The sequence below is a fragment of the Erpetoichthys calabaricus genome, chromosome 6, assembly GCF_900747795.2.
Source record: "Erpetoichthys calabaricus chromosome 6, fErpCal1.3, whole genome shotgun sequence".
Classification (NCBI taxonomy): Eukaryota; Metazoa; Chordata; class Cladistia; order Polypteriformes; family Polypteridae; genus Erpetoichthys; species Erpetoichthys calabaricus.
Genome location: NC_041399.2, coordinates 215,021,928 through 215,047,237, shown reverse-complemented (window position 1 = coordinate 215,047,237; position 25,310 = coordinate 215,021,928). Strand labels below are relative to the sequence as shown.

General features: G+C 42.6%; 1 protein-coding gene across 1 annotated transcript in view; it reads left to right on the top strand.

The window, feature by feature from the left end:
• The window catches only part of sycp2l (synaptonemal complex protein 2-like), a 106,262-nt gene extending 85,574 nt beyond the window's left edge, over positions 1 to 20,688 (top strand). The window contains exons 25-28 of the mRNA XM_028790826.2: positions 323 to 422; positions 4,736 to 4,794; positions 13,154 to 13,211; positions 20,461 to 20,688. Coding sequence (XP_028646659.2) covers positions 323 to 422; positions 4,736 to 4,794; positions 13,154 to 13,211; positions 20,461 to 20,514 — 271 coding nt within the window. The 3' untranslated portion in view covers positions 20,515 to 20,688. The remainder of the gene's footprint in view (positions 1 to 322; positions 423 to 4,735; positions 4,795 to 13,153; positions 13,212 to 20,460) is intronic.
• Positions 20,689 to 25,310: the final 4,622 nt, after the last annotated feature.

The following is a 25,310-nucleotide window of genomic DNA, read 5'->3' as shown; positions in this document are numbered from 1 at the left end:
TATTTGAACACACATCACACCACGGACTGGATCATTCTGAGAAGTAAGCTGAAGGTGCAGAATTTGGAAACTTTGGACAAACTGAGCTATATGTACTTAAATAAGAGATACACAAGCAATAGATAAAGTCTTTAATTATGGATTCCCTCCAGCTGGTGATGTCATGCCGATAGAAGAATTTGAAGAACACTGGGGTGTGTGTGTGTGTGGGTGTGTGTCCATTATCTAAGAGTCATATTCTGCACTGCAAATGTTCTACTTAAAGTTATGTTGTGTTTTTCATGTCTTGTCATCTGTCTAATGTGGAGATGCTTTATGTCAGGTTGCAGAGGCTCAGCAAGTTCCACTCAATCGTCATCCATGAGCTGTCTAGTCTGGAGAAGGACGCCCAGTCGTTGATGCAAATGGAAGCTGACACCATGGTACGCCTTCTCTTAATCAGTGTCAGAGGTTCAATGCAGGGTCCTTGTCATACCAAAATGGCATTGGTTGGGCACCTGTGGAAGTTTGACACTAAAGCTTCTGTTGTACCTACCAGTGTTTTGTAGCAGTACCATATAAAACCTCTGTGTTAGGAAAGTGCGACACCTGGGTACTGGCATGAAGGATTTGTTACGAGCCAGGGTTTGGACATCACGGCAATTCGTATGGTGCTACATTACAATATAATTAGACAGGATATAAACGTATCGTGGTTTCACACTGTATGAATGTAACAGATATATTGTGGCTTTGTAGGGCTCCTACCCTGACGCTCAACCTAGAAGGTATGTAACCTACTTAAGATAGTACCAGAATATGTCCCCCACCTCAAAACTTATAGGATTTAATGGATCCACTGCTCTGCGGTGGGCTAGCGCCCTGCCCGGGGTTTGTTTCCTGCCTTGCACCCTGTGTTGGCTGGGATTGGATCCAGCAGACCCCTGTGACCCTGTAGTTAGGATATAGCGGGTTGGATGATGGATGGATATATATATATATATATATATATATATATATATATATAATATATGTATATGTGTGTGTGAGTGTGTATATACAATAAACAAAATCAAATCGTGTTGAAACGTCTTCATAAGTGGTTGTATTGTAGAATTTATTAATGTATTACTATATTTTAATCATTAAATTTTAATGTATGTACAGTATTATGCTAATGTTAGGTTACTTGAGGTTGGGTAAGCTTAGTGTAGGTTACATCAGGACAGGTGTGTACTTGACATGTCAGCATGGTGAAATTGACACTGAGATGCAAACCTAGCTGTGCAAGGAAGACACCGATGCAGACGTGCTGCTTTGCATCAAAAGTCAGTCTTGCAAAAATGACATCAGACACAGAGGCGCATTGTCCCATGCCCACCTTTTAATATGTCAACTCAGTTAACAACGGAGGTGACTAAAAATGCTCTTGTCAAAACCATATGCCATCATTAAGGAAGACATAACTGTACCTTATATCAGCTTTTTTGTTGAGCCCTGCTGTTTTCACTTCTGGACTGAGCCGAAGTTTCACTCCCTCTGGACAACAGAATCTCCCTCACATCACGTAGGTCAGCGTTTCTCAACCTTTAAGTATTTGCGACCCGAGTTTTCATAACAGTTTTAATCGCGCCCCCCTAATGTTTTTTTGAAAGGAACCCACTAATACCAATTTGTTCTTTTTTAATTAATGATATATCATACAAACATTTTATTATACCTATTAAACTTTTATCAACATTTATCTAACTCTGTATTTATTTTTCTAGTATCAGAATGTAGTTTAAGTTAATTTGTTTTGGTTTCAATAGATGTATTTTTCATATTTTTGATTCTTGTTTTTTTTTGGTTTTTTTTCCACATCTTTGCACCCCCCCCCCCCCCCCCTTTTTGTTACTTCGCGCCCCCCACACCACAGATTGAGAACCACTGCTGTAGTGGAGCATCCATGTTCACTTAACATTGGCCTCAACTTGACTAGCGACAGAGCTCTGCATGTATCCGAACTACCCATAAGCCATTGCGAATGTGTTGTATTGCGTTAGCTTCTATCCGATGTGGTTTACTGTGTAATTTTCAAATACAGTATATTAAAAAGCAGTGGCAGTATTTCATTCTAAATGCAGTTTCACCTTCCAATTGTGTTTGCAGTTATGGCATACATTGAATCCAAATCTATAACTGAGTTACAAAGATTTTGTATTAGGCTTAACTTGCCTTGGAGAGGACCAATTCTTTTTCTTATCACTTCTTAATATGTTTCAATTCATTTTAAACTACTGATAGTGTTAAGGATGGATATGTGGGACCACTGAGAACTGTAAGAACACCAGAAAATACCAAAATGTACATCAGACTGCAGAGCTGTTGTCCAGCACAACATCAGTTGGTAGCATTAAACACTTTTCACTGGACTGTTTGCTGAATACTTTGTCATCAGTTATCTTATCATCTGTATAAAATACAAAAGGCACACATACTGTATTGTTAAGAATGATTTAGCTATGCGACTCATCCTTTTTGTAATCCATTTATTAAACTGTTAAATGAAAACCAGGATATGCTGAACAACTGCAAACTCATTCAGAAGAGTGTGTTGGTAATGGAGGAGCTAAAAATGTTATTAAAAAAACATTGCCTAACATAAGTTAAATAAACATGGTTGATTGTCATTCTACTAAAATATATAATATATATATATATTTGCAGTTGGAGATCCACAAAGGGAGAAAAAACGAATCACGTATCATAAAATAGTTTTATTCCTGAGCTTTCAACCCCTATCAGGGGTCTTCATCAGAGGATAATGCTTAGACTTACAAGAATCAAAGGCAATATATACCAACACATTCAGTGGGGGGGGGGGGGGGGTTTGGGTGGGTGGAGGTGACTAAGTTAGTATGATCAAGGGGGGGGGGGGGGGTTGTACAGTTTAATTATTGTGTACATGTCCTTCTTAAGTTGGCATATGCTGGATTTATGCCCACTGAATGTGTTGGTATATATTGCCTTTGATTCTTGTAAGTCTAAGCATTATCCTCTGATGAAGACCCCTGATAGGGGTTGAAAGCTCAGGAATAAAACTATTTTATGATACATGATTCGTTTTTTCTCCCTTCGTGGATCTCCAACTGCAAATATGCAAACCGTATCACAGACCTTCTCTTCCATATATATATACATATATATATGACAATGCCCGGCCTCATGTGGTGAGAGGATGAAGGAATTGATATCATTGACTGCCAAACCACCCCCCCCTAAACCCCAACGCTGACTCGTCTGTCCTCAATCCAATATGACACCTCTGGGTGGGACATACCTCAATGCAAGACACATGACAGCCCGCATGGAGTTTGCTAAAAGACACCTGAAGGACTCTGAGATGGTGAGAAATAAGATTCTCTGGTCTGATGAGACCAAGATAGAACTTTTTGGCCTTAATTCTAAGCGGTATGTGTGGAGACAACCAGGCACTGCTCATCACTTGTCCAATACAGTCCCCACAGTGAAGCATGGCGGTGGCAGCATCATGCTGTGGGGGTGTTTTTCAGCTGCAGGGACAGGACAACTGGTTGCAATCGAGGGAAAGATGAATGCGGCCAAGTACAGGGATATCCTTGACAAAAACCTTCTCCAGAGTGCTAAGGACCTCAGACTGGGCCGAAGGTTTACCTTCCAACAAGACAATGACCCTAAGCACACAGCTAAAATAACGAAGGAGTGGCTTCACAACAACTCTGTGACTGTTCTTGAATGGCCCAGCCAGAGCCCTGACTTAAACCCAATTGAGCATCTCTGGAGAGACCTAAAAATGGCTGTCCACCAACGTTTACCATCCAACCTGACAGAACTGGAGAGGATCTGCAAGGAGGAATTGCAGAGGATCCCCAAATCAAGGAGTGAAAAACTTGTTGCATCTTTCCCAAGAAGACTCCTGGCTGTATTAGCTCAAAAGGGGGCTTCTACTAAATACTGAGCATAGGGTCTGAATACTTAGGACCATGTGATATTTCAGTTTTTCTTTTTTAATAAATCTGCAACAATTTCAAAAATTCTTTTTTTTGTCTGTCAATATGGGGTGCTGTGTATACATTAATGAGGGAAAAAATTAATTTAAATGATTTTAGCAAATGGCTGCAATATGACAAAGAGTGAAAAATTGAAGGGGGTCTGAATACTTTCCGTACCCACTGTATGTATGTATGCATGCATGTATGCATGTATTCATTCATTCATTCATTTATTCATTCATTCCATTCGTAGACTGAGTCCCGACCTGATATGTATGTATGTGTGTGTATATATATATAATATAATATAATATGAAATGATGATATAAAATATTTCAGAACTCCCCTGTGTTAGCTAATAGTTTCACCCACCACAGGTTCTCATCAGGATCTCATCCAGGTAGAATTAGAGTAATAGTAACTTTATACAGCATCTTATCACACATTTACATGCATCTCAAGGTGCTTTCCACAGGAAAACAAAACAAAAAAAGCCCCAGGCCTGTTCTAATTATGGGCCAGCTGAAGGGGTTTGGGGGGCACCTCCACTTTATCCCTCTCCTTGCCCTGTGGCTGTGTGCAGCACCACTGCCTATTTTGGCTTTTTCATTGTTTGTCTGCCCGTTTTCCCCTTTCAGTTTGCACTCATTGCTTGCACTTCTATGGATTGTGAGTATGAACATTCCCAAAAAAGGTGAGGTTCATTTTAAAAGTGACCACAATTTGTTGATCTTTATTTACAGAACTTCTGGAAGACACAGTCTCAGAAATTAAGTTCATTTTGTGAAATCCAGGAGAAAAAGTAAGTTCTGTCTGTCTGTCTGTCTGTCTGTCTGTCTGTTTATTTCATAGCCAGCATGAGGGTCCGGGTAGCATTACATCTCCCCAAACAGGAGGTACGGCTCGGCACATCCTTCGCAATCCCAGACTGTAAATAGTCCTGATTAACAGTGAATATTTAAAGGACTCTGGTTGCATGAATTTGTTTTTCACGTTTGTGTATTAGTGGTGTATGTTGTTAATTGCTCTGATTCGTGATTCATGTTTACAGTGTTCTGTATCCATGGGTTTGGTCTGTTGTGTCCAATGCCTCATTTTACGGGATAACAACAATTCTTTTGTAACTTAACTTTGCTTTTGCTGGTGTGCTCTGCACTTGTGGTGGTCTAGTAGGAAAATAGTGTGTGTTGGTCTCTCGCACTCCAGATTATTTAGTTATTTTTCTCCTTGCTGCTGCTTTAGGATGGCAGCACATGTTGTTATAATCGTGCCGGCTCGGGGAATGGTACAAATGGAGGCCTGTAAAGTCTGAGATGGAGATCTTGGGTGGTTTGGCAGTTTCTCTGAGCATTGCGTGATCTGACCTTGGGGTGAATTTACTGGGATATCCACAACTGGCAACTGTCTTGAATGTTTTTCCACTTGTGAATAATTTTTCTCACTGTAGAATGATGGACTTCAAATGCTTTGGAAACGGCCGAATGACCCTTCAAAGGTTGATGGACAGCAACAATTGCTTCTTTGAGATCCTTGCTGACACCTTTCCTCTTTGTCATTATCGTAACACACACCTGAATGCGCCAAACCCGCAGCTTTCATACAGGTGGTCACACTTGCTGATGATCAGTTAATTAAGTTTATTTGATGAGCAGCACCTGGCTGTTACTTATCGATAGATAGATAGATAGATAGATACTTTATTAATCCATCCATCCATCCATCCATTTTCCAACCCGCTGAATCCGAACACAGGGTCACGGGGGTCTGCTGGAGCCAATCCCAGCCAACACAGGGCACAAGGCAGGAAACAATCCTGGGCAGGGTGCCAACCCACCGCAGGACACACCCACACACCAAGCACACACTAGGGCCAATTTAGAATCGCCAATCCACCCAACTTGCATGTCTTTGGACTGTGGGAGGAAACCGGAGCCCCCGGAGGAAACCCACGCAGACACGGGGAGAATATGCAAACTCCACGCAGGGAGGACCCGGGAATTGAACCCAGGTCCCCAGATCTCCCAACTGCGAGGCAGCAGCGCTACCCACAGCGCCACCGTGCCGCCCTACTTTATTAATCCCAAGGGGAAATTCACTTACTCCAGCAGCACCTTACTGATACAAAAAACAATATTAAATTAAAGATTGATAACAATGCAGGTAAAAAAAGACAATAACTTTGTATAATGTTAACGTTTACCCCCCTGGGTGGAATTGAAGTGTCGCATAGTTTGGGGGAGGAATGATCTCCTCAGTCTGTCAGTGGAGCAGGACGGTGACAGCAGTCTGTCGCTGAAGCTGCTCCTCTGTCTGGAGATGATCCTGTTCAGTGGATGCAGTGGATTCTCCATGATTGACAGGAGTCTGCTCAGCGCCCTTCGCTCTGCCACAGATGTCAAACTGTCCAGCTCCAATCCAACAATAGAGCCTGCCTTCCTCACCAGTTTGTCCAGGCGTGAGGCGTCTTTCTTCTTAATGCTGCCTCCCCAGCACACCACCGCGTAGAAGAGGGCGCTCGCCACAACCGTCTGATAGAACATCTGCAGCATCTTATTGCAGATGTTGAAGGACGCCAGCCTTCTGAGGAAGTATAGTCGGCTCTGTCCTTTCTTACACAGAGCATCAGTATTGGCAGTCCGGTCTAATTTATCATCCAGCTGCACTCCCAGGTATTTATAGGTCTGCACCCTCTGCACACAGTCACCTCTGATGATCATGGGGTCCATGAGGGGTCTGGGCCTCCTAAAATCCACCACCAACTCCTTGGTTTTGCTGGTGTTCAGTTGTAGGTGGTTTGAGTCACACCATTTAACAAAGTCCTTGATTAGGTCCCTATACTCCTCCTCCTGCCCACTCCTGATGCAGCCCACGATAGCAGTGTCATCAGTGAACTTTTGCACGTGGCAGGACTCCGAGTTGTGTTGGAAGTCCGATGTATATAGGCTGAACAGGATCGGAGAAAGTACAGTCCCTTGTGGCGCTCCTGTGTTGCTGACCACAATGTCAGACGTGCAGTTCCCGAGACGCACATACTGAGGTCTGTCTTTAAGATAGTCCACAATCCATGCCACCAGGTATGAATCTACTCCCATCTCTGTCAGCTTGTCCCTAAGGAGCAGTGGTTGGATTGTGTTTAAGGTGCTAGAGAAGTCCAGAAACATATCCCCTTCATTTCTATGGAAACCGTAAGGGTGCACTTAATTTTTTACACACTGCTTCTTCATTTTGGATGTTTTTTTTTAATGACGTGGTATAATGTGTCATGTGCTGTTTTATTTACCTCATTTTAACACCTGCTAAGGGCCATTATTATGTCCTAATACATAAAACCTTTGAATTGAAAGAGGGTGTGCTTTCTTTTTCACGTGACCAGATACACTCGCACACTGACAAACATTCTGCACACTTGCATTTGAAGCAATTGAAATGGATTATCTAGTAAAATTGTCACACCTGTGTCATGTTTTATCCACTTGTAGATTCTACTGTTTTTAGGAATCCACTTACGCTACATCTACACAGTGTGACCACAGGATGGCGCCAGAGAGCCCCGAACCATAAACCTAGCGATACTCTGCATGTTAATAGAATAAAATAAAGGATTTTTATTCTTCTTCCAGGCACCCTTCTACAATCCTCTCCCAATAATAAGCCACAAATTTCACAATAAATGATCAATAATCAATAATTCTATTCTTCCTTCTCCCTCACCTCCATTGAGTTTTGCCTGCTGCCTCCCAACTCCAACTCTCCCATATGTTTTGTTTTTTTTTTTGTTCCTTATTTCGCCTTATACAATTTCTTGTATTAGGAATTTGTTAGTTTTCGCAACCCCTTGGGGTCAGAGCGCAGGGTCAGCCATTGTACAGCACCCCTGGAGCAATTACCGGTTAAGGGTCTTGCTCAAGGGCCCAGCAGAGTAGGATCTCTTTTTTGGCAGTGACGGGGATTCGAACTGGCAACCTTAGCCTCAGAGCCACCACTCTGCCCCGTGTCAGCGGGCTTCCTTTTATGCCAGACCCGGCAATGCTTCCTGTGCCATTCTGTCTCCTCTAGGAAGCACTTCATGGTCATAGACAAAGTAGAGTGGTCCTCCCCAACAGCACCCTCTATTGACCCCAAAGGACCCCTACAGGGCTGGACTCCATTTCCCTAGCACCCTGGCAGGTGTCCCGACTGGTTTCCTCATATGAGGACCACTGCTATCTAGTGCATGGGGGATGGATCCACTCCCCAGGTTCTGGCTTCCGCTGGTCCACCCATTATTTTAAACCAGCTGGGCACAGAGTTATCTTTCTGCCCAGCTGGCCACTCTGTACAACGTTCCTCACGGGCCTCTCATCCTGGTAATAACTTGTTCCCCTCCCTGGCCAGGATTCCTGTTCTTATCTCACAACAGCTACTTTTTCATTTAAAAACTGCATTTTTAAACTAAAATGGCATTCGTCTATATTGGAGAATTAACATCATCTATAAAAGTATTTATGCCCACACTAAAATTACCGAAAGTGCCTTGGGCATAACCGGTCGCCTACCCTAAACATAATTTGAATTTCCCATTGGGATTAATAAAGTATCTATCTATCTATCTATCTATCTATCTATCTATCTATCTATCTATCTATCTATCTATCTATCTATCTATCTATCTATCTATCTATCTATCTATCTATCTATACGCCTCATCACAAACAGGAAGAGGAAGCGTCCTTCGTGAAAGGGATGGTTACACCGCCGGCCATGAGTTGCACTGCAAAACTGTAGCAGTTGGTAAATTATTTGCCCCTTTTATGCGTGTTTGCAGCACTCAAACTGTACAAAACACAATTTAGGTGCATACAGGTGAGCAACTCAACAAGCGGCACCATGGGAAGGAACCTCTCTATATGGTTTTCTTCTGTGAGGGGTGACCCATCAAGGAATGAAATGTGCAAATGAGCAGAATTCAGTCAAATTGTGAAATGGAAGAAGTGTGGAACCACTGGGACTCTTCCTAGAGTTGGCTGACTGGCAAAACTGAGTAACTGGGCAAGAAGGGCTTTGGTCAGGGAGGTGACCCAGAGCTCGATGCTCACTCAAACAGTGTCACAAGTCCTCTGCTGAGATGGGAGAAATGGTTGGAAGGATGACCATCTCGTCCGCCCTTCATCGATTAAAGCATTTATGGTAGGGTAGGGTAGGGTAGCTAAGCGGAAGCCCCTCTTGAGCTAAAGACAGCTTGGAGTTGGTCAGATGACATTTAAATGACTATGTGACCATCAGGAAAAATCGGGAGTGGCCTCCCCGTGATTTTCTCGTATACACAGATATGGGGATAGGTATTAGAGCTGTAAATCGTAAGACAAGGATTATATTTTAATATTATATACATTTAAAGAACCATCAACATCAAATCAAATTTAATAATATATTGAGCAATTATTATAAAAGTGAAGTTGAATAAATTGGACTCTGCAGCTGCATGAATAAAAAGGTAAAGCACCACTTCTGGTTAACGGAAATAGCTCAAAAGTTTATAGAAATCTATGTTTTGTGCCAATATTTGTATGCAAAATTTGGCTGACTTAAATGAAAGCGAACTCAAGTTATCGTGTTTATATACACACACACACAGACAGATATAATTCCAAAAATTGTATTTTTCGGACTCTGGGAGGTTTAAAACGTCGAGGTTCATCAAAATCAAATTTTTGGACAATTACAATAATTTCCCTATGAGAGAGTAAATCAGACTTGGGGAGGTCTAAAATCATGTTGCATCAAAATTGAATTTTTGAGCGATTACAATAATATTCCTACGAGAATGTAAATCTGACTCTGGGAGGTCTAAAATATCGAGATTCATCAAAATGTTGGTCAAATTTTTGGACGATTACAATACTTACTGGTCTAATGGAACAAACATTGAACTCTTTGGGTGGAACTTCAAGAACTATGTCTGTTGAAGACAAGGCACCACTCATCACCTGCCTAATACAAATCTCTGGGGTGAAGCATGGCGATGGAAGCATCATGCTTATGGGAACATGTAGACTGGTCAAAACTGAAGGAAGGATGAACTCCACAAAATACTGAGAGGTCCTTGAAGGAAATCCACTCCAGAGTGTACCCCACCTCAGACTGGAGTAACAATGGTCTGATGATGCCAAAACGATGATGACGGAGTGGCTTCAGAACAAGTCTTGGGACTGTCCTTGAGTGGCCCAGACTTAAAGCCCATAGAACGCGTGTGGAGAAACCATAAGATTGCGATCTACGGATGCCTACAATCCAGTCTATCAGAGCCTGAGAGGATCTGCCGGGAAAAATGAAGTCAACCACCCAAATCCAGGTTTGTGAAGTTTGCAGACACTTAGCAAGAAGACTAAAAGCTAAAATTGCTGCCAAACGGGACTTCTTCAGAGAAATGAATTAAGGGTCTGAATATTTCTAGGAATGAAAGATTTCAGTTTTTGATTTTGAATAAATCAGACATCCTTTCTGAAACCTTACTGGTTTTTACTGTCATTATGGCTGACTGTAGATTCTTCTTCTTCTTCTTTCAGCTGCTCCCGTTAGGCATTGCCACAGCAGATCATCTTCTTCCATATCTTCATGTCCTCGTCATCTTGCTCTATCGCACCCATCACCTGCATGTCCTCTCTCAGCACATCCATAAACCTTCTCTTAGGCCTTCCTCTTCTCCTCTTGCCTGCCAGCTCTATCCTTGGCACCCTTCTCCCAATATACCCCTCATCTCTCCTCTGCACATGTCCAAACCAACGCAATCTCACCTCTCTGACTTTGTCTCCAAACCGTCCAACCTGAGCTGACCCTTTGATGTCCTCATTTCTAATCCTATCCATCCTCATCACACCCAATGCAAAATTTAGCATCTTTAACTCTGCCACCTCCAGCTCTGTCTCCAGTGCCACCGTCTCCAGCCCATATAACATAGCTGGTCTCACTACCGTCCTGTAGACCTTCCCTGTCACTCTTGCTGATACCCGTCTGTCACAAATCACTCCTGTCACTCTTCTCCACCCTGCCAGCACTCTCTTTCACCTCTCTTCCACAATCCCCATTACTCTGTACTGTTGATCCCAAGTATTTAAACTCCTACACCTTTGCCAACTCTACTTCCCTAACCAGTCCACTGACCTCCCTCTCATTTGCACACATGTATTCTGTCTTGTTCCTACTGACCTTCATTCCTCTCCTCTCATATCTCCACCTCTCCAGGCTCTCCTCAACCTGCAGATCACAATGTCATCAGCAAACATCACAGTCCACGGGGACTCCTGTCTAATCTTGTCTGTCAACCTGTCCATCACCATTGCCAATAAGAAAGGGCTCAGAGCCGATCCCTGATGTCATCTCACCTCTGTCACTCCTACTGCAGACCTCACCACAGTCGCACTTCCCTCGTTCATATCCTGTACAACTCTTATGTTCAGTACTGTGCAAAAGTTTTAGGCAGGTGTGAAAAAATGCTGTAAACAAAGAATGCTTTCACAAATGGACGTGTTAATCATTTATTTTCATCAATCAACAAAATGCAGTGAATGAACAAAAGAGAAATCAAAATCAAATCAATATTTGGTGTGACAACCCTTTTCCTTCAAAACAGCATCAGTTCTTCTAGGTACACTTGCACACAGTTTTTGAAGGAACTCGGCTGGTAGGTTGTTCCAAACATCTTGGAGAACTAACCCCAGATCTTCTGTGGATGTCGGCTTCCTCACATCCTTCTGTCTCTTCATGTAATCCCAGACACACTCGATGATGTTGAGATCAGGGCTCTGTGGGGGCCATACCATCACTTCCAGGACTTCTTGTTCTTCTTAATGCTGAAGATAACTTTGGCTGTATGTTTGAGGTCATTGTCCTGCTGCAGAATAAATTTGGAGCCAATCATACGCCTCCCTGATGATATTGCATGATGGATAAGTATCTGCCTGTATTTCTCAGCATTGAGAACACCATTAATCCTGACCAAATCTCCAACTCCATTTGCAGAAATGCAGCCCCAAATGTTCAAGGAACCTCCACCATGCTTCACTGTTGCCTGCAGACACTCATTGTTGTACCGCTCTCCAGCCCTTTGATGAACAAGCTGCCTTCTGCTACAGCCAAATATTTCAAATTTTGACTCCTCAGTCCAGAGCACCTACTGCCATTTTTCTGCACCCCAGTTCCTATGTTTTCGTGCATACTTGAGTCGCTTGGCCTTGTTTCCATGTCAAGGTATGGCTTTTTGGCTGCAACTCTTCCATGAAGACCACTTCTGGCCAGACTTCTCCAGACAGTAGATGGGTGTACCTGGGTCCCACTGGTTTCTGCCAGTTCTGAGCTGATGACACTGCTGGACATCTTCTGATTTCGAAGGGTAATAAGCTTGATGTGTCTTTCATCTGCTGCACTGTTTCCTTGGCCGACCACTGCGTCTACGATCCTCAACGTTGCCCGTTTCTTTGTGCTTCTTCAAAAGAGCTTGAACAGCACATCTTGAAACCCCAGTCTGCTTTGAAATCTTTGTCTGGGAGAGACCTTGCTGATGCAGTAGAACTACCTTGTGTCTTGTTGCTGTGCTCAATCTCACCATGACATGAAACTGTCTTCCACAACCTCACCTTGGTAGCAGAGTTTGACTGTTCCTCACCCAGTTTGAAGCTGTTTCTGTTTCAGTTAATGACTGTGTTTCAACCTACATGTGACTTTGATGATCATTAGCACCTGTTTGGTAGAATTGGCTGATCAGACACCTGACTAGAATCCTACAAAATCCCTGACTTTGTGCAAGTGGACCGATAAGAGTTGATGCTGGTTTGAAGGCAAAAGGTAGGAACACCAAATATTGATTTGATTTAGATTTTTCTTTTGTTTGCTCACTTTGCATTTTGTAAATTGATAACAATAAACAATCATTATTTATATTTCTGAAAGCATTCTTTTTTTCACACCTGCCTAAAACATTTGCACAGTACTGTACTTCTCTGCCACTCCCGACTTCCTCATTCAATCCCACAACTCCTCTCGAGGCCCCCTGTCATGTGGTTTTTCCAGGTCCACAAAGACACAATGCAACTCCTTCAAAGGCGTATGCGCAGATATTTGTTCATGTGTATACACAGGTGGTCTTCAATTCAACCTTTGTTTCTGTTTTCTCTAATCCAATGCAGACTAAAATCCTTGAGTTACATCAGCGAGGGTCCATTTGAAGAGGAGGATCCAAAAGCGGTACGTGTGAAGGGTTAGCAGTTTCTTCTCCTTTTTTGCTCAACAGTAAATTTGCTTTTTCTTCAGGGAGGTGTGGGGTTGGCACTGATTTAGTATTGCTGCCTCTAAGACACTGACTTGGGAGCTGTAGGTTATCTTCTGCTTCTCCAGGGTTCTTCCCAGATCCACATGCGTTAGACTAGTTGGAGATTCCATAATATCCCTGTATGTGTGTGACTGTGCCCTCCATGTAGAGATGGATGCTGCCTGGTTGGGCTCCATCACCACCAAGTCCCTGATCCACATGAAGTGAGTTGGATTTGAAGTGGGTGGTACATTTTGTGTGGAGTTTGCATCTTCTCTTTGTGTCTCTGTAGCTTTATCTCCCTCTCATTTCTCAAAGATGGATGTTTGCTTGGGGGTGAGTGTGCCACCTGCCATACACTGGCCCACTAGGCCTCCCCTGTGACTGTGACCCACGTGAAGTGAGACTGATTAGGAGTGAATAGTAGATTTTGTGAGGAGTTTACATGTTCTCGTGTCAGTGAAGCCTCCTGCTTGTACCGATGCAAAGTGATTTGAGAGCATTTCAACGAGAGTCGAGGAACAGGAGTTGAGAATCAAACTGGTAGAGTAAATTTTGGGGGGTCAGGGGACTTAGAGAGTTTCAGGAAAAAAAGAGTCCAGACTGTAAGATCTGGCGCAAGGCATTTCAAAATGAGAAGCAGACCTAAAATGACAGGTGCGAGTCGAAACCAAAAAGAAACTGAGCAGAGAGAATAACCAATCACCAACTCGATCATCAAATAGTTTTTGGAATCCACGTAACGAGATTTTCCTGTGGAGAAAACACAGTCATGTGCACGACAATACGTTTTGTTGCATGTTTGTGTGAAAAATATGCGACGTGTCACGTTTTTACACATCGTGGTGAGAATGAGGTCCGTGAATAGAGCGGACTTTAGTATTGTGCATGAATTTACGTACGTTGACAGCTGTGGAAAAGGACACGCTTAAAGATGGAAGTTTTCCAACCCAAAAACTCCTAGCCACTCTCTTTAACGTAAGTTTTGTGTCTTGCAATCACGAAATTCAAGTGTCAATATTGTGAAAGTGGATGTGACTCAAAACGTTCCTGTTTCACTAATGGCCTGTAACCAGTTTAGTGTCAATCTGTCTGGTGTAGAACATCGTTTCTTTAACAAAATGGGTTCCAGGTTGCCTCACCATTATATTGAATTTGAAGAGGTCTGTTGTGTTCAGTCGTCGTTTCTGCCAGAACGCTAGAGGGAGGGTTAAAAAGTGTGTTACCTGACGAAAGGATAGGAAATGAGTCTTGGGGGTCTTGTTGTTGTTTTGAATGTCACCGTGTGCTGCTCGGAAAATAAAGAAGTGGATGCTCTGAGTCACCCATGGCTGGCTAGTTATTATGCTCTGGTCACAACGGGGTCACTTATGGCTTGTGAACTGTCTGGCGATTAGTCGTCACATGCAGTTGAAGAAGTCAACGTTGCCCAATGACTGTTGGTGGAGATTCCTCAACGGAGAATTCCTCTAAATCAGTCAGTGGTCATAGAGAGGGTCTCGAAGATGCTAAGAAAGGTAACACTGGGTTACGAGAAAAAAAAAAACAGGCTTTTGTCACCTTGTTCTGTCACACTTGTTCCCAGATAGTCCCTCAGATTCACAGATACTCGATGACCTCTTTTAGTAATAGGGTGTTGTACCGTAATGACCCTTTTTGAAAATCCCTTTGGGTAAAAGCTGGTAAATGTAAAAGTCCAAATGAGTTTGCTATTCTACTGAACGGCCAAATGAAACTAAATGAAGTGGCAGTTCAGGTTGTGGGGTGTAAACGGGTAGAGAATTGGCTCGGACATAGGAAGCAGATGGTGATGGTGCGAGGAACCTCATCAGAATTGGCTGAGGATGGTGACCAGCAGGGGTCAGTGCTGGGGCCGCTGCTATTTTTAATATCTATAAATGATTTAGATAGGAATATAAGGAACAAACTGGTTAAGTTGGCAGATGATACCAAGATAGGTGGACGGGCAGATAATTTGGAATCCGTTATATCATTAGAGAAGGACTTGGACAGCAGACAAGCTTGGGCAGATTTGTGGCAGATGAAATTTAATGTCAGTAAATGTAAAGAATTACACATAGGAAGTAAAAATGTGAGGTTTGAATACACGATGGGCGGTCAGAAAATCGAGAGTACGCCTCATGAGAAGGAGTTAGGAGTCGTAGTGGACTCTACGCTATTGACTTCCCGACAAGCCATTAAGAAGGCTAACAGAATGTCAGGTTATATACGAGGGCAATCCCAAAAGTAAGGTCACCAAAGCGGTGGGGATGTAGAGAAACTGTTTGTATGGCTGTTGGCCACACTGTTGTGATTGGTGCCTCCTCCACTCCCAAACAAGCATGTGCGGCTTCGCTGGGATGATCTATCTTGGCTTAGCAGCCATTGAAAATGGAGCTCCCGTTGAACGCTACCTCCAAGTGCGAAATTCGCGCAGGAGACCGTCAATTTCCGACAAGACGGTCGCGAAGGCTGAGGAAAACATGCGTAAAGATCGGCGGTTGGAACTTCATCACCCACCCACCCTATAGTCCGGACTTGGCACCCAGTGACTACCACCTGTTCCCTAAGTTGAAAGAACATTTGTCCAGAAGGCGATTCTGCTCCGATGAAGAGGTGAAAGATGATGTTCAACGCTTCCTGAAGGACATGGCGGCGAGCTGGTATGACATGAGCATTGTAAAACTACCACAGCGTCTACAAAAATGCATTGACCGAAATGGCGATTATGTTGAAAAATAAATGAGTCTTTAACCTTTAAAATGATGTAAACATTATAGAAAATAAACGGTTGTTTGTATTTCTAAAAAAAATAGGAGATCTTACTATTGGGATTGCCCTCGTAGCCCTTGATGTGTGGAGTACAAGTCACAGGAGGTTCTGCTCAAGTTTTATAACACACTGGTGAGGCCTCATCTGGAGTCCTGGGTGCAGTTTGGGTCTCCAGACTACAAAAAGGACATAGCAGCACTAGAGAGAGTCCAGAGAAGAGCAACTAGGCTGACTCAGGGGCTACAGGGGATGAGTTATGAGGAAAGATGAAAAGATCTGAGCCTGTTAACCATTTAATGTCAGTAAATGTAAAGTATTAAACATGGGAAGTAATAATGTGAGGTATGAATACACAATGGGAGGTCTGAAAATTGAGAGTTCACCTTATGAGAAGGAGTTAGGAGTTGTAGTGGACTCTAAGCTATCAACTTCACGACAGTGTTCAGAAGCCATTAAGAAGGCTAACAGAATGTCAGGTTATATAGCGCCTTGATGTGCAGAGTACAAGTCACAGGAGGTTCTGCTCAGGCTTTATAACACACTGGTGCGGCCTCATCTGGAGTCCTGGGTGCAGTTTGGGTCTCCATAAAGACATAGCAGCACTGGAGAAGGTCTAGAGACGAGTGACTAGGCCAATTCCAGGGCTACAGGGGTTGAATTATGAGGAAAGATTAAAAGAGCTGAGCTTTTATAGGAGATGAAGAGGAGACCTGACTGAAGTGTTTAAAACATGGGTGTCGAACTCCAGTCCTGGAGGGCCGCAGTGGCTGCAGGTTTTCATTCTAACCATCTTCTTCATTAGTGACTAGTTTTTGCTGCTAATTAACTTCTTTTGCCTTCATTTTAATTAACTTGACTCAGGCCAATTTGTTGTTTCTTTTTCCTTAATTAGCAGCCAAATAATAGTGGGACATAAAACAAGCCGCCACATGACCAGCTCACCTGTGTCCATCACACAATATCTGAAAATAAAGATAAAGGTCTCATTAAGGCTGATCTCTCCAGTCACCAAAACATTTTGACAATGTTCTTACAAAAAAACAGAAAAACAGCAGCTTTGGAAATGTCTGCTATGGCACAATGAGAGCAGCAACAAGACATAGAATTAAATAACGAGTTTAATAAACAACAAGAATCGGCTTTTAATTAAGAGACTGGTTGGAGTGAAATTGGTTGGAGTTAGAAATCCCAGTTTAGCTGGTCATCTGTTTGCTCGTTTCACATCTCATTTCTGTTTGGCTGTCATTTAATGTAGAAAGGAATCAATTCAGAGGTCTGAATCCTTAAAAACAAGACTATTAAAATGAAGGCAAAGGAGTTAATTAGCACTGATCACTGATTAGGAAAAGGGTCAGAAAGAAAACCTGCAGCCACTGTGGCCCTCCAGGCCCTGAGTTTGACACGCCTGGATAGGAGAAAGGAATTAGTGCAGTGGATCGAGACGGCGACTTTAAAATGAGGTCATCAAGAACACGGGGACACCGTTGGAAACTTCACACAAAAATTAGGAAGTTTTTCTTTACTCAAAGAACCACAGACACGTGAAATAAGCGACCAAGTAGTGTGGCAGACAGTAACACTTTAGGGACTTTCAAAACTCGACTTGATGTTATTTTAGAAGAAATAAGTGGACAGGACTGGCGAGCTTTATTGGGCTGAATGGCCTGTTCTTATCTAGAGTGTTCTATTGAACGAAAACCCGCACAAAGTGTGCAAGCATAAAAAAAAATATATAAAAATTATAAAAAATCGTAACCCTGGTTACTCCGGTTTTCCTCCCGAATCCTAAAGATATACACAATGTTTGATTAATCGGTGATCCTAGAATGGTGTGTGGTCAAGAGTACACTCTGCTCCATTCTGTCCAATGGTGTTCAGTGCTGCCAGCTTAAGCTCCACCTCCCCTGGCACCGTGTGTTTGTCATGATCTGCCTGGCAACTTTCTTTTTTTTTTTTTTTTTTTGCTTACGGTTCCCTTATCTTTGTCATTTTTCAAACTTAGTTTCCAGGATTTTGATGACCAAGGAGTCTTTTTTTAATTTCAAACTCTTTTAATCGAAGTTAAAATTGAATTGCATCGTCCAGCTGCTGCTTTTTTTCATTTGCACTGTTATATTATGCACCCTAGCAAAGAGGCATTTTTTTTTTTTTGATGGTAACTGGGGAAGAAGCACATTTGTCAAAAGCCAAAACAGATGTCAAAATTGCAACCGAAGCCAACTTGAGAGACAAAAATCGTACTTTAAAAATGGAGCTAGGGAACGGCTAATGCAAGAGTTCTATAAAATGGTGAACAGAATGTTTGAAAAAGGGTTTCGCTATCCTTTTAACTTGTCGCATCGTTACTCGATTGTCGTGAACTCTGAGGATACGCCCCTAGTAACGTGGGCCGCCATCTTAATGACATAAAATGGTGGCACCCATAAATAACCAAAGTAGTGGCAAAAATGACCCACAAAATATTACAACAAAGTAATAAAAATAATCTTTGCACTTTTATATAGTGCCTTTTTCACTGCTCAAGGCGCTTTACATAGTGAGTGGGGAGCACGTCAACCACCAGTAATGTGTAGCACCCACCTGGATGAGGCGACGGCAGCCATTTTTATGCCAGTATGCTCGCCACGCATTCAGGTGGTGAAGGAGTGAGATATAGTTAGCCAATTAGAGATGGAGGATGATTAGGGGGGCCAGAATGAATAAGCTATGGTGGGCAGTTTAGTCAGAACATGGTGTTTGGGTGTTTCCAAGGTGTTTTCCCACTTCTGTACGCTGGGGGGCTCTGAGTCATTTGTGGTCTCTGGACACTTTTCATGTGTTGTGAACTGTAAACGTTATGCAAAATGTCTGACATGTAAAGAATTGTGATGTGCTGCAAAGTGAGGCACGTTTGGGAGTTCACGGGGGACCCCAGGCCTCAATTTCATAATAATAATAATTCTTTACATTTATTTAGTGCTGCGGTGGCTTGGCACCTTGCCCGGGATTGGTTCCCTGCCTTGTGCCCTGTGTTGGCTGGGATTGGCTCCAGCAGACCCCCGTGACCCTGTGTTCGGATTCAGCGGGTTAGAAAATGGATGGATGGATGGATTTATTTAGTGCTTTTCTCACTAGTCAAAGAGCTTCAGTGAGTGAGGAGCTTCACTTCACTTCAACCAGCACGAATAGGAAGAATCCACCTGGTTGATGCAACCAGCAAGCCATTTTTGTGCCAGTACGCTCACCACACATTAGCTGTTAGGTGGTGAAGGGGTAAGAGAGAGAGACAATTAGGGACAGGGGATGAGTAGGGGGCCAAATTGATCAGGCCATGGAAGGCAAAATCGGGATGCACACTTGCCCTTTATGAAGGGTGCCCAGGAATCTTTACTGACCACAGAGAGACAGGACCTTGGTTTCACGTCTCATCCAAAGGACATCCTCATCATTTTTTTACAGCTCAGTGTCCCCGTCACTGCACTGGGGTATTGGGATTTTTATTTTTCGGTGTATTTGAAGCAAAGCCACATAACATCACGATCGTCCCAGTGTCAAAATTACCACCCAAAAAGTCAAATCCGTGAAGACATCATAAATAAAATTCAGGATGTGAAGCAAAGATCAGATTCGGGATGCAGTGCGGGATTTGCAAGGGGACACGTCACCAGAGCCAAGGCGAGCAGACGTTAAATGAAATCAAGGAACAAAATTGTAACTGGAACAAATAGGGTGGGTTATTAAAAAATTTTATTAAGAGGAATCAAAAATCTCAGATGGTCGAGTGATGCACACACTGACCTTTACACAGTCGTGATGATGACGTCACACATTGCACACTCCCGGTCATCCCGCACGTGACGCCTGTTAGAAATTTGTATTTCAGAACATTCCCATGTCTTTAATTTGAACAGATCGGGTGTTCTTACTCTTGTTGTGAGGTATTGTCTAGCCCAAAGATCTGATTTTTTACAATCAGTTTTATAAAATTTAAATTTACTTTACGACCAGTAGCCACACCACGTGCACATCAAAAGAAGTCATCCACCTGAAGTTAAACCCATTCAGGCCCGGCCAGTACTTGGATGGGAGACCTTGACTTAGCTGGTCATCCGTTTGACTTGCTTCACATCTCAAATCTATTTAGCAATTAAAAAAAAATAAAAATTCAAATGAATGGAAAGTTAATTAGCAGCAAAAACTGGTCCCCAATTAAGAAAAGTGTTAGAATGAAAACCTGCAACCACAGCAGCACTCCAGGACCAGAGCTTGGAAGGCCTATCAAATATTACCTTGTGTACCATCTTGCCCAGAGACAAAGGTACAATTACAGTAAATTTAGTTTAACAAGCGTAATTAAATATCTGTTTTTAAAATCTAAAGTGCTATACCATTCACTTCATTTTTTTTCTTTCTTTCTCTCATTCCCCCTTCCAGGATGAAAACAAGTTTCTTGACTTTGATGACGTGAAAACCATTACCATTCCCTAATCTGGAAATTCCACAACCCGGATTTAAAACCTGCCGAGTTCCTGTGTGTATCCCTGCTGTCTGACATTTGGGAAACGAAAAAGAAGGAAGGCTTTTTTTTTTTTTTTTCTCCCCTCGCCCCTCCACTCCACAAAACTTAACATGGAAGTTGCATGTTAACCACAAACTTTCCCCCCCCCCTACCCTCTAACTTTTGTTTAATAAATTGTTACAATAAAATGCATGGTGATGTTGAGAGCTTGAATTAGGGGTCCTGCTGCCGAGTGCCATTTCTGGTCAAGGTTATCCGAGCGGACTCCTCGGCCACTTGAGAGGATTTTCTGCAAGTGGTTAATTTACCGAGATTTGAGTCAAAATAACCGGTGAGCTTATAAGCAGATATCTGACTTGTGGATTAGGCAACACGGGAGACACGTTTGTTTCATGGATGTTGTGATGTGGCTTGAGGATCGTTTAGCATTGATCCCGAAAGAAGCCCGTTGCCTCAGGAACGTCATCTCTGTCCAACATAAAACCATCAGATTTTTTTTTTTTTTCTCGCCCATTACAGTGGTGCCTTGTACTTCAAACTTAATTCATTTCAAGATGCCGGAACTTTGAATTGTTTGAAGTCCGAATCAGTTTTCCCCGTTAGAAATAATAGAAAGTGAATTAATCTGTTCCCAGGCGCTGAACAAGAACCATTTCGATAAACTTAAACAGCAAAGGCACATAATTTACGGTAAAAATAACACAATTGAATGCCCTAAATAAATTAAAACATGAAAACGATTAAATAAATACTGTATTATAACATGAAGATTACATTTACTGCACCTTAGTGAGGAGTGTTGATGTCCAGCATGGCTGTTCACCTTCCATAAACACGATTTGGCGAGGATTTCCTTTATCACGTCATTGTCGATACCACAACCTCCCTCTTAGTGCTGGTTTATACTTAATGCTCAGAATGCATACGCGCACACATCATGACTACCACGCGTTCCCAGTGTTCATTTGACACGTCCTCAGATATTAACACGAGTTGCAGTACCAGCAAAAAGTCGAGGGGCGCAGTGTGATCAAGTTGCAACGTGATGTCGGAGTCTCTGTTCACTATCTACACGTGACAGCAAATCGCTTTGAGGATCGATGTGCGCGCTTCGATGTTTGGTGAACAGTTTGACATACAGATGCATTCGTGGTGCTTTTATAGTCAAGCATCGCATATTCCCCATTGTAATGATGCGATACATTTTAAAGGTCTCACATATTGTCTTCTGCGCTATCTTTTTTTTTGTCACCTTCACAATCAGAATGTACAGCAGCGTATTTGAGCTACAGAGGCAAAAAAAGTTAGGGACACGGTGAAAAGGTCTATTTTGTATATTTTAACCACAAAATTTTGACTTTAATCCCGTAGTTTATTTTATCATTAAAGTAGACCGTCATAGATGTCATCTTAAAGCCGACTCAGTTGTTAATCGCTACGAGCTGCTGGGGATTCCCCCTGAACTGACAGCAGCAGCAGGCAGTGGTTGCCACACAGAACTCATTCAATGTTTGATATTCCAGCTCTCTGCACATTTAGAATCCTCAGATTATCACTTTCATGATGAAATGTATTAAAGTATTTATGTTACATTTCACAGATAAGTTGTTAACTTCATTTAAATTACGAATACTGTTAATAACTACAACATGGTGGTGGAGGGGGTAGCGTTGCTGCCTCGCAATAGGGAGTCCCGTCCCTGGTGTTCCCTGCCTGGAGTTTGCATGTTTTCCTGGTGGGTTTCCACAGTGGGCTCTGGTTTCCTTCCAAAGACTTGAAGGTTTGGGGATTTGCTAAAATGTCGTTAGTGTATGTGTGCGCGTGCACGCTTGTGTTCACCCTGCGATGAGCTGATGCCCCGTCCAGGGATTTTGTTTCTGTCTCGCGCCCGATGGGCGCATCCCTGGATTGATGGATGTAATCATTAAACATCCTTTTCAGAGATACTGTGACAAGGTATCCTCGGCATTTATTGGATGTTTCAGGCAATTTATAACACAGCGAAGCTGAACTTGTTCTCACCGTGATGATATCTTGCACTGCCACCTGGTGGAATCTTCCCGATTTATGTAAAGCACACGCGCGAGTATAAACAGTAAAACACTTGCGTAGCAGTAGCATCCACAGGCACATGTGTCACTTTGCATGAAGTATAAACCCGGCGTTAGGTTTCGTTGCTTCCACACTCCTCTTGGATGCCATATTTAATAGACAGAGGTAAAATATATTGCTACACACCAAAAACAAATAAAAAATAAGCACTGAAAACCCGAGGAAGAGATGCTTTTACAGTGAAAGTGAGAGACGACTTGGGCACACAACTAATGACATTTACACTCGCTGCATAAGCGCCATCTGTTAGTGCATGTTTGTCACAGCACACACACTTTGGAAGTCCAGTGATGGCCGTAAGTTGTGAGAAGGACCCAAGTGTTGGTTTTCACCAAGTTTGCTGCTTCAGTGTTTTTAGATCTTTGTGTCAGATGTTTCTCTGGTGTACTGAAGTAGAATTACAAGCAGTTCAGAACATTCAAAGGCTTTTATTGACAATGACATGAAGTTTATGCACAGAGTCCATATCTGCAGTGTTGGCCTTTCTTTCTTTTTTCCAGACCTCTACAATTCACCCTGGCAAGCTGGCAATCAACGTCTGGGCCAAATCCTTACTGATGGCAGCTGCCCATTCTTGCATCATCAATGCTTGGAGTTTATCAGAATTGGTGTTTTTTTTTTTTTTGTCCACCCACCTCTTGACCACAAGTTCTCAATGGGATTAAAGGTCTGGGGAGTTTCTTGGCCATGGACCTCAAATTGTTGATGTTTTGTTCCCTGAGCCACTTAGTTGTCACTTTTGCCTTATGGCCCAGTGCTCCATCATGTGGGTCACCAAACTGTTCTTGGATGGTTGGGAGAAGTTGCTCTCAGAAGATGTTTGGGTCCCATTCTGCATTTGTATCACTCTTTAATATTGTTTTTTTTATCAATACGCTGCTGCCAGAGTATGTGAACTTCCCATTGGGATTAATAAAGTATTCTATCTATCTATCTATCTATCTATCTATCTATCTATCTATCTATCTATCTATCTATCTATCCTGCGGTGGGTTGGCACCCTGCCCAGAATTGGTTCCTGCCTTGTGCCCTGTGTTGGCTGGGATTGGCTCCAGCAGACCCCCATGACCCTGTGTTCGGATTCAGCGGGTTGGAAAATGGATGGATGGATGGATCTATCGCAACTTTTACTTCTATCTGTCTATCTATCATATAGTGCCTTTTATATCTACAGTTGTGCTTGAAAGTTTGTGAACCCTTTAGAATTTTCTATATTTCTGCATAAATAGGACCTAAAACATCATCAGATTTTCACTCAAGTCCTAAAAGTAGATAAAGAGAAACCAGTTAAACAAATGAGACAAAAATATTATAAGTGGTCATTTATTTATTAATGGAAAATGATCGAATATTCCATATTTGTGAGTGGCAAAAGTATGTGAACCTCTAGGACTAGCAGTTAGTTTGAAGGTGAAATTTGAGTCCGGCGTTTTCAATCAATGGGATGACAATCAGGTGTGAGTGGGCACCCTGTGTTATTTAAAGAACAGGATCTATCAAAGTCTGCTCTTCACAACACATGGTTGTGGAAGTGTATCATGGCACGAACAAAGGAGATTTCTGAGGACCTCACAAAAAGAGTTGTTGATGCTCATCAGGCTGGAAAAGGTTACAAAACCATCTCTAAAGAGTTTGGACTCCACCAATCCACAGTCAGACAGATTGTGTGCAAATGGAGGAAATTCAAGACCATTGTTACCCTCCCCAGGAGTGGTCGACCAACAAAGATCACTCCAAGAGCAAGGCATGTAATAGTCGGCGAGGTCACAAAGGACCCCAGGGAACTTCTAAGCAACTGAAGGCCTCTCTCACATTGGCTAATGTTCATGTTCATGAGTCCACCATCAGGAGAACACTGAACAACAATGGTGTGCACGGCAGGGTTGCAAGGAGAAAGCCACTGCTCTCCAAAAAAAACATTGCTGCTCATCTGCAGTTTGCTAAAGATCACGTGGACAAACCAGAAGGCTACTGGAAGAATGTTTTGTGGACAGATGAGACCAAAATTGAACTTTTTGGTTTAAATGAAACACGTTCTGTTTGGAGAAAGGAAAACACTGCATCCCAGCATAAGAACCTTATCCCATCTGTGAAACATGGTGGTGGTAGTATCATGGTTTGGGCCTGTTTTGCTGCATCAGGGCCAGGACGGCTTGCCTTCATTGATGGAACAATGAATTCTGAATTATATCAGAGAATTCTAAAGGAAAATGTCAGGACATCTGTCCATGAACTGAATCTCAAGAGAAGGTGGGTCATGCAGCAAGACAACAACCCTAAGCACACAAGTCGTTCTACCAAAGAATGGTTAAAAAAGAATAAAGTTCATGTTTTGGAATGGCCAAGTCAAAGTCCTGACCTTAATCCAATCGAAATGTTGTGGAAGGACCTGAAGCGAGCAGTTAATGTGAGGAAACCCACCAACATCCCAGAGTTGAAGCTGTTCTGTACGGAGGAATGGGCGAAAATTCCTCCAAGCCGGTGTGCAGGACTGATCAACAGTTACCGGAAACGTTTAGTTGCAGTTATTGCTGCAAAGGGGGGTCACACCAGATACTGAAAGCAAAGGTTCACATACTTTTGCCTCTCACAAATATGTAATATTCGATCATTTTCTTTAATAAATAAATAAATGACCAAGTATAATATTTTT